Here is an 11,176-nt window from a genome sequence, read left to right as displayed (position 1 = left end):
AACTTACAAGCAGTTAATATATAACCTAGTTTTATAGATAAATTTAATTCTAATTATCGGTATTTAGATCCTTTCGATGGACCTGGGAGGGTCAGGTGCAACCTCAACATCTTTTGCATTTATGGTTTTACGTTTGGCTGGCAACTGTAAAATGTTGAACGCAACATAAAAGATGGTTCACAAGCTCATGTGTATGAATTCAAAACCTCTATCAGTGCCATGTCCATTCATGTTCTAACGTTCATCATTTATACTGGAGCACACTCGCTATATAGCAGGGGTGGCCAAATCGCGGCTCTTTGAAATATAATGTGCAGCTCGCGGAAGTTGGCTGAGCTCCTTTATGCAGCACAATTAATATAAAAGGTAAATAAAAATGTTTCAAGCTTTATAATTATTTACCCGGGTATAAGCTGAGAGTCTACTGGATCAAAACGTAAAATAATGCTAGATTTGAATCAGGGATTAATGAAATTTCGGATCGGCAAGGATTACAGAGGAATTGTGCTGGAGAATCAGTAATCATACAAGCCGGTGCTGACAATGTTAGTTTTAGTGGGCGTGGCTTGCATTTGTGTGATTGTGGCTGTGTGGCGGACAGTGAAATTAGTGGAGTGTTAGTGTCATACTGGACACTAAAGAGTTAAGTTGCGAAGGTTGTAAGAAGCGAAAATGTGAATATGAAAATAGATATTTTAAGCCAGAGTGGGAGGAAGATTTTGCATTTACCGTTAAAGAAAGTAAACCTTTGTGTCTCATCTGCAATGTGTTACCCAGTCATTACAAAGCCAGTAACATGAAACGCTACTATGAAACAAATCACAAAAATGTTTTGTCTGATTATCCACTTAAGTCAAAATTACGGAGAAAACAAGTCAACTGTGTTAAAATCGTAATTAAGTAGCCAGCAGACACTATTGACAACGTTGAATAAGAAAGTTGATACAACAAATGAAGCTAATTTTGTTATATCATGGAGTATTACTCGTGCTAAATGTCCATATTCTGATAGTGAATTTGTTGAGCAGAATATAACTGAAGTTGTTGCAGTTTTAGATCCAAATAACACAAAACTTCAACGACTAATAGCACAAACATCAGCTTCACGCCACACTACAAAGATACGTATCTCCCAGATCAGTGCTGATGCTGCAGGCAAAATGCAAAATGATTTAAAGAATTTCCTTGCATTCAACTTAGCCCTTGACAAAACTACAGACAAACAATACAATTTACAACTGGCGGAATTTGTTCGTTATGTTTCCTCTGATATAACTGCGAAAAAAGAGATGTTGGACTTAGTGGCACTAAAAAAAAAACAACTCGTGGTGTTGACACTAAAAATGTTTTTGACAGAGTCTTAAAAAATGTTGATATTCCACTGGATAAACTCGTCAGTGTCCCAACAGATAGAGCACCTGCAATTGCGAGGTAAAATGCAGGATTAATTGCAATTATGAAAAGTGATCCCAGCTTTTCACAGTTTCTTCCTGTTCATTGCATTATTCACCGTGAACACCTGGCAGCCAGATACTTCAAATATGAAGATGTTATAAAATTTGTTCTTGAAATTGTCAATATCATATGCTTAAATGGGAAGACCCACCTACAGTTAAAAAATTTTGTTGAAGAACTGGAGATTAAAGATAAACCCAGTGACGTCTGTTTCGACTGCATTGTGAGGTGGCTTTCAACCAACAATGTCTTAAATAGGTTTGTCGATCTGTTGGAGTCTATTGTTACTTTTCTTGAAGAAAAGAAAAGATTCTCTCCTCAACTGGGAAATGATGAATGAATGAAAGATCTAATGTTTCTAACTGATGTAATGAATCATCTACAAACCCTTAACTTGGCACTCCAGGGGAAGGATAAGATTGTTTCTGATTTTACTCAAACAATTTTCAGCTTTTATAATAAAATAAGACTTTTTCAAAGAGATATATTTTCAAGAAACTTCAGTTACTTTCCAAATCTCAAAAGGGGAGTGAATGCATTCCCTGATAAAAGACCACAAGCTGGAAGACTACAAAGATAAATTACAACTACTGCTTCATAATTTTGTAGATAGGTTTGAGTACTTGTCGAAGCTGAATCTCTGTTTCGCCTTTCTTGTAAATCCATTCTTGGTTGATGTAATCAATGATGGTTGTACAATTCTCAAACCTATGGTTACATAGTCATCTGCTGTGTAAATAGAATTAACAGAACTACAGTAGGACCCGAATATAAATATGATCCATAAATCCCATTCTACAATTGAGTTCTGAAAGCAAGTTCCGGAAATAAAAAATCCTAAACAGAAGAAAACCAGTGTGCGACTCATCTCATTTTTCAACACAACATACTGCTATGAATCACTGTATTCTGTAATGAAGTTTGTGAAGTCGAAGAATCGTGTAATCCTTACAAATCAACACCTGACGGAGCTAATTTTTACAGCCTTGACAACATATCAACTGAAATTTCAACGACTCACAACTAAGATGAAAACTCACAAACCTCTACTAGCAGTAAATAGCTTCATAATTGTATCAATGTCTATTTGTGTCAGAAAAATATTATGATAAGACTAAAATTTTGTAAGGTGGTATCTGATTTATTTATTAATATTTATCTAACAAAATGTACATGTAACAGTAAAACGGCTCTCAAACATCTAAAGTTTATCGTATGTCGCTCCTACGTAAAGCAAGTTTGGCCGCCCCTGTTAGATAGTCTATACATACCAGTGTTTTTATTTTCACGTTATTGGATCGTTTTATGTGTATTTACATACATACCCTTAATACAGTATATGATAACACAACAAGATGATGAATTAAGTAGTTATGGTGGTAAACGCTTTAACATGAAGATGATGTAAGAAGATCGAAATGTTGTTGTGTACTTTATTTTAATTACAGTTTTAATATCTGTATCAGCCGTCTTGCGAATACATTTTAAAACACAATTTGTTACAATGACTTCCTTGTTCAGAAATTATATATTCAGCGAAACGTTCAGTAACATCTACAAAGGGCCCGGCATGGCTAGGTGGTTAAGGCACTCGATTCGTAATCCGAGGGTCGCGGGTTCAAATCCCCGTTACACCAAACATGCTCGATCTTTCAACCGTGGAAGCGTTATAATGTAACGGTCAATCTCAGTGTTCATTGGCAAAAGAGTAGCCCAAGAGTTGACGGTGGGTAGTGATGACGAGCTGCCTTTACTTTCGTCTTACACTGCTAAATTAGGGACGGCTAGTACAGATAGTCCTCGTATAGATTTGCGCGAAATTGAAAAACAAACAAACATTCAAAAGTCTTAACAATGTATAATGTGCACCAAATGAATTTATTTCTGAATCCAAGCTACTCAACAGCAATAGTAGTAATATAATTTATTTCATTTTGAATGAATAAGTGATTACATTGTGATTTCAGTTTTTGAGACTGAATCACATAATCTATGAACATATCATTTACCAAAATGGGAAGAATTTCTTTCAACAACATAAAAAAAAACAAATTGTAAGTTCTCTACCATAAAAGTAGTATTTTTGAATGTTTCAAAATGCTATAACTGAAAGCATTCCCACTTAGTTATACATTATAGGCATACAATTGGCAGATGTAATCATATGCTTCATATCATCCTGTACATGAACAAAAGCACACCAATTCCATTATCGCTAGCATTAGTGTCAATGATGAATATATGATCTGGATGAGGATAAGCCAAATTTAATGTCTTCTTAACCGAAGTGTTCTTTAAGGAATGGACTGTATCTGCACATTATTTGTTCGTATAAAGTGTGCATCAACATTAATCAGTACAGACAACAAAGTGGCTTGGAGTATTTGTCCACAAACTGTTGATCATATGACACAGAACTAGGAAAAGTTGCGATTTTCTGATTTGTTAGAGAATAGGGATCATTTCGTGTTTTTTATAAACTTTGTGAGATCAGTTGGTACTCAATTCTTATCACCTATGTGACAAAGAAACTGCACTAACATGCGCATAAGTGCATACTTTACCAGTTACTTTAGTTCACTAAAATGCCATTCTCATGGTTTCAACAGCAGCCTGAAATATATGATCAAAGGTGACTATATCATCCATATAAAAATAACTTTTCTATTGCAATTTTTTCAGATCATTTCCATTAAACTCTCAAAAACCAAATTAATACAGTCCTTCTTAAGTGCTGAAAGTATTCTTAGGTCTACTTTCATAGTCTAGTTGGACATACCAGTTCTAAAAGTTAGATCTTATTTTATCAACCAATTATAGACATTAAACATACCAGAACTTTCATCTATTAAATGGTAAAAAAGGGATTGATGCATATTACCAAGTTCTTTAACTTAGTGTTCACACAGACCCTTGACATTTCCTTCTTCCTTTATTATTTCATTTTTAATCATCAATTCCGTGTTATGCCAGTTATATCCCTTTGTTCTTTAAAGAAATCTGTGAAGCAGATATTTTATTAGACTTGTATTGCCTGATTGGTGTGCAACTCAGTTAGCTATCTGATATTACAAACACATCTTCAATTAACTGAATTTACGCCTCTAAATTGAATTCAGATTGTTTGCACAATCTCCGACTACAGTTTTCACGTACATTTGTTCTTGGATATGATATAATGATTCTGCTACTAGCTATAACTAGGTTGTTAACCCTAGTTAACTCTTCAATAGATTTGTTGGTGTGTACCTTGTTATTTTTAGAAAACATGAGAGAAATGTAATATCCTTAATCATCAACTTAAGTGGATTAGTTTTTATAGTTCTTACCTCAGAGTTCTAAACTTGGCCTTACTGGCTACTTGTTTCTCCACTGTGTTAAATATACAGTACAACATATTGACAACTATGTCTATATTGTTGAATTGAACCTCGTCCAAAGGCTATAGGGTATCAAGCACTGGATTATCTAAACTCAGAATAACCTGTTGCACTATCTGTCTCTGAGTCCATTTACACCAAGCAACAACGTGCTTGAAATATTCTATGAAACAGTTCAGGTCCTACTTTTCTGTTCTTTTGAATACTGATGGGTTTATCTATTTCATGTAACCAAAGTCAATAAGATTAGTGACACCCATAGGCTCCTACTAACAGTTACTATCAAAATTCAGCTACAGTATATTAGTAATTTATTCACCTTTATATTAAAGTATGAATATATTGCATCTTGATGAATAAGAATCCTTGGGAGAACACAGCTCACAGTAACAATCAGCGTCATTGTAATGCAATACTTTATTGTTACAGTCCACAGTGCTCTCGGCCACCAAACACGGTTCTGGAGCATCACCAATATGTTGGGTCTGACTGCTTCTCAATCTACTGTATTGTAGCAAGAGGCCACCTAAATCACCTGATAGTGTTGCAAAATAACAGTCCAAATTTCGTTCAGTTGATGCATCTTCCCATTTCTTCCTTGACTATAACATCTTGCAACACCTGGATTTCACCATAAGCATCATATAGTCCCATTTAGGCCACAACAGTGAATCTCAATATGCTCTTCTCACTTGCTACCACCATGTTTCTTAGTATCACTCTCACTACTGCCCATCAACTTCTCAGTCTTGAGGATGATTACCTCTTCATTATCACCATAACTTCCTAGCTTCACGCATAAGTTTTCCGTATTCTTTGGATGTTAGCTTTCTTGATAGCGTGAATAAAACATAACTGAATCAGAGAGTCAGCGGAAAAAGAAGAACATTCAAAATAAGCTCTGCAATAACAATCATTTGGTCATGGCACTAAAATTTTACTTTTTTAATTAGTCTGTGATATTCCAGTAAACTGATATCCAACATAAAAGCGCAAAATCTCCATTTTATGCAACTTCAGGATTTTTAAGAAGAAAATGAACTTAACACAGTCAGTAAAGGAAAACAAGCAAACACAACTTAACTATTGAACAAAATCATCATTTAATTATGTTAAAATTATTTATTAGTTGATTTTCAATTTGTTGACTTCTATTTGGGTGCAGAAGTCTATGGTAGAAACACAACAGTTGAAAAAAAAATCTGAAATATTAGAAATATAAAATTAAGAGACAAGATCAAGAGTAAAAAACCAACAAACAGAATTATGGAAATAATCCTTTCCAAGCCAATTTACACAAGCCTATGTATCGTCTATTCGAATTAGTGGAATTTCTCGAAATTTGTACAAAAACGCATTAAAGATGATTCTGGATCTAAGAATAAAAATTGCAGCATGGAACCTTTAAAGTACACGTTTATTGCTGATGAACACATTCAAAAATTACATGTACCTGAATGAACATGTGTGCAATACTATGCATAGAAGACCAAAACCAGTAGTTATTTCAGCTATGAAATGTGTATAATGTTTTTAGCGTTAGCTAGTAGCTATTGTAACTTCAATTCACTGTTTTTAAATACTACATTCAACTGTTGTCCGACTGAAATCTAAAACCAACTTGTGACTGACAATTTTACGGTATAGTCCCTTATTTAATGCAGTAGAGGCACTTTTGTAATGTATACATACATATCAACAACTCAGAAAGAAAAATGATAAGACGTAAAGTCGTAGTAGTCAAAATTGCTAAGGATGACGTTAGTTGACGTCTAACCATGTAAAGAATATGTTTTAAGATTACCGACAGTCTCAGAATAAAGTTCTTAATTGTGTTCGATTGTTTGAGTATTTTAATCAGATATGTGATCCTTTAGCTTGGGGTTTGTTTTAAATTATCCGGTGAAAAAGTCCCCCGCTAGTACAGCGGTAAGTCTACGGATCTACAACGCTAAAATCAGGGTTTTGATTCCCCTCAGTGGACTCAGCAGATAGCACAATATGGCTTTGCTATAAGAAAATATTCACACTCACTCGATGAAAAAAAAAAGAATAAATACATCCATACCAATTAAAATTACCTTATTTTCTCATTTAGAGCCGGCCCGGCATGGCCAAGCGTGTTAAGGCGTGCGACTCGTAATCTGAAAGTCGCGGGTCCGCATCCCCATCGCGCCAAACATGCTCGCCCTTTCAGCCGTGGGGGCGTTATAATGTTACGGTCACTATTCGTTGGTAAAAGAGTAGCCCAAGAGTTGGTGGTGGGTGGTGATGACTAGCTGCCTTTCCTCTAGTTTTACACTGCTAAATTAGGGACGGCTAGCACAGATAGCCCTCGAGTAGCTTTGTGCGAAATTCCAAAACAAACAAACCTTTAGAGCCTGCTTTCAATACTGTCTTATAATAATAAAAAAACCGGATTTCGATGCTCATAGTGTGCACAAGAAAGATGTTTCATTGCGTAGTTTTGTGCTTAACAACAAGCGTTTTACATTTTTTTCAGAGTTGAGCACTTGTACTTTTAAGTTACAGAATGCCTACATCACAAATGACATTAACTTTAAAAAGTAAAAAAAAAAATTAACTGTAATAGCTTACACATTGGCTGATTCATTTACTACCTTAAAAGCACTCTACGATCTAACGGATTTATTATTATAGTAGTATCAATGTTTGTTTCAGTTAAATATATATTTAGAAGTGCTTGTAGCTTATATTGTTAAATGCTTACTGCGAAATTATCGCCTATTCACTAAATTTGTGAACGATTCTCTAGTGTAAGAATCAACAATGTGCTATGCGGGTATGCAAAATACTAGTGATTTCCAATATTATTGCCAACTGAACTTTCCAGAACTTCGATGAAGTTGATAAATCAACGCGCTAAATGACAGTATATATATATATATATACTGTCGGTTTGCTACAGTTAGTAAGCTATAAATCTTGGTGCTTTACCTGTGGATAACGTTTATTAATCCGAAAACTACAGACACTTCACTAGAAATGTTTATAGATTTCGACAATTACAAACCGTAACTTTAGCGGATTAACTTTAAACGTTAGTATTTCTACAAAAAACATTCTATAACTTTATTGGTGAAAAACCTCACGCGTCATCAGCGAAGAATAATACAGAGCTAGCTAGCTATCCGTTAAGTAAACTATACCAATATTAACTCGAATTAATTTGCTCATCGTAAACCGTTGATAGAATATTCAGTTCCAGACCAGATAGAAGACTCTATATTGTTTGTAAGTTTGTAAATCTTTAATAAATATAAATTATTATTTGCAATAACTATTTGTAATAACTGTTATTATAAATAATATTACTGTTTGTGTAATAAAATATATTTCCGTTACGAAAACTGTGTATATCAATCTTGTTGGCAAACAAAATCATAAGTTTGATACATATTCACATTTAATTAGCTTCTCAATACAAATTACAATTTAGCTCAGTTCTAGGTTATTTAAACTCATAATACGTGATAATAAATTGGAAGTTCATAAGAGATAAATTGTAATATATAACGTAATAAGTCAGAGACTCATCCGAGATAATAATACCTAACAACGATAATTATAAAATTTCTTTTCTTTTAACTGACGTTTTGCTTTTGCGGCTTTTTATGGCTAATACATTAAACCTTTTGATATTACAACGTTCGTAGAATTATAAAACTGCTTGTGTTATTTTATTTTTCAAGTCTGCGGTAAAGTGCTTGTAACAATGTACAGAATATTGTCATATCAAACATGTTTATGTAATAGCCTTAAAGAAGCTGCAGAAACGAAACATCGGATAAAATAAAAGTTATCTCATAATTATTTATAGTTCAAAGATAATATTTTCTATTTTCACTGTGAAAATTTGCAAATTTCTCCAAATGTGCAAATTCTAAAAGAAAACAAAAATTCTAGAATAAGCTTGACGTCACATTTTTCGAACTTTCTTGTTGTTCTACTATGAATCCCACTATTCGTTGGTAAAAGAGTAGCCCAAGAGTTGGCGGTGGGTGGTGATGACTAGCTGCCTTCCCTCTAGTCTTACACTGCTAAATTAGGGACGGCTAGCACAGATAGCCCTCGAGTAGCTTTGTGCAAAATTCCAAAGAATAAAAAAAAGAAATTCTGATTTTTCTGTACATAAGACATATAATCCTCACTGAAAGCTTACCAAATGTCATGAATATATATAAATCATATTATATCCTGAAATCAATAAAAAGAAAATGAAAAGCACTGTCAAACAGATTTTATATGCAAATACAAATTTAATAGAGCATAAATAATAATTAATAGTGGTTTTTTGTTATTTTATATATTATTACTTTTTGGAACAAACTAGCCATAAGAATATATTTTTATTTCAATTTTTTAAACAAGATTCGCAACCTGTAATGTATTTTTCACTTTCTTGCACAACCATGTCTGTTTTATGTTTGAAATATCGTGGTAGTTGTACTAATGTTAGTCTGTCTAATCTATCGTAGGTAATGTATTTATTAATCCGGAGTCAAGAAGTTTTTAATTGAGGTAATATAATATACATGTCAGGTATCAAATAAAGTTTTAACATTAGTAAAGGCAATTATTTAAAATCATGACAGATTATCAGGAGGAGCAGAAAAATGAAATTGGGGCGCTCGAATCAATTTACCCAAGTGAACTGACTGGTTAGTTGAACCTAGGTAGTACAATTAGTATTACATTAACTAGTACTAGTTAATACAAGTAGAAATTAGAATAGTTAACGTTAGCTTATTTATGTATGTAACCACACTGGTATGTAACATTTTCTCTGTAGTACATTGTATTAAGATTTAATTTGAAGAGAGAAAACAAAACTGGACAATTTGATTTGGTGAAAATTTTTCTGCTTGACTTGTATTATTTTCTGCTTCTTCAGTCAAAAAATAATATAGGTCAAGCAGGAAAATTTTAACCAAATCAAATTATCCAGTTTTCTCTCCTGAAATTAAGTTGTAATACAATGTACTGGAAATGTTTGACTTTTGTTTTTTTCTCTAAAATTATGATATGAAACTGATGCAGCACAGCTTCTTTGTATTCTAATATTAGTAATAAATTATCAACTCTACTTGAAATATTAGCAAAAATAATAAATGCAGTCTTCAATTAAAGTGTAACTAACGTCTTTATAAGTAATAATCCTTAATTTGTTTCTGAATTCTAGGGTTTGAATATAGTAGCTCATATCCTGAAATCCTAGTGAGAATTTTTTATTTTTCTTTTGTCTTAACCAGATGTAATTGAATTACTTGCATTCCTTATCAAATTTAACTCGGTTACAGTCACCCAATAAGAAGGATTGCCCATTAGCATAACTCCTGAGTGTGAGCCATTAAGCTTGAATACATTCAGTTTTATAAGCTTTTAATAAAGCTTAATTAAAAAAACACACAGGCTTAAATTTTCATGCAGTTAATTTAATTATTACTAATTTGAGAAGCAAAAAGTAAAAGAATAACAGATACCACTCTTATCTGGAAATTGTAATCTTCTATATCCTGGGGTTTTCTTTTGTAAATCCTAGGAGTTGGAGGGCCATATTAGCATATAGGATTGTAAGATTTTAACTCCTAATTTCAATAGACATGGTAAGGATATTTTAATTAGGAAGTATATCTTCATGTAGATTTACCCAACATAATGACTGAATATTTCTTATTCAAAAGTGTGATCAAAAAGCACAATTAGTAGCATCTCTAAAACTCTTGTTAACTTTGATGTTAAATCAAAAATTGATTTCACAGGCTAAAACTGTTCCTGTTCCACATCAAACAAATGGAATGCTTCAAGTGTCTGGTCACCTTATGAAGTTAGTATAACATTTAAGGGACAACAAAGAGTCATTTGGCCCATTATGGTTGCACTATTCATTTAATCAAACACCAATCTGTCTATATCAAGTTCTGACTCCTCTTGAATTCCTCCATGGTCCACCTTTGAAGGTAGTTTGCTCTAAATTTTGACCACTTTATTCAAGAAGTTAGAGTACTTAATTTACAAACAATTTCTATCTTTTCAAATCTTAAATTAATATCTCCTAGTCATACAACTTAAAAAAACAGTATGCATCAATTCTATCTATTTCTTTTATAATTTTGGACACTTTAATCAAATACCATCTTAATTCCTCTTTTCTTGAGAGAAAATAATTTAAAGACCTCAACCTATCCTCCTATGACAGTCCCACCATCCATTGAATGATCCTACTTTTTTTTCTTTGAACCAATTCCAACAACTCATTATCCAAGTAAAGAGCCCAAGACTGAATACAATACTTCAGATGAGGGCTAATCAGAGATGTA

The 11,176-nt window shown here is 33.2% G+C and overlaps 1 protein-coding gene across 1 annotated transcript in view; it reads left to right on the top strand.

Moving 5' to 3' along the window:
- The first annotated feature begins 9,206 nt into the window (after window positions 1-9,206).
- LOC143229161 (RWD domain-containing protein 1) overlaps window positions 9,207-11,176 on the top strand; it is a 55,070-nt gene continuing 53,100 nt past the window's right edge. Inside the window, exon 1 of the mRNA XM_076461079.1 lies at window positions 9,207-9,517. Within this exon, the coding sequence (XP_076317194.1) occupies window positions 9,445-9,517 (73 nt within the window). The 5' untranslated portion in view covers window positions 9,207-9,444. The remainder of the gene's footprint in view (window positions 9,518-11,176) is intronic.

The sequence above is a fragment of the Tachypleus tridentatus genome, chromosome 10, assembly GCF_004210375.1.
Source record: "Tachypleus tridentatus isolate NWPU-2018 chromosome 10, ASM421037v1, whole genome shotgun sequence".
NCBI lineage: Eukaryota > Metazoa > Arthropoda > Merostomata > Xiphosura > Limulidae > Tachypleus > Tachypleus tridentatus.
This window is presented reverse-complemented; position numbering and strand designations above follow the sequence as displayed.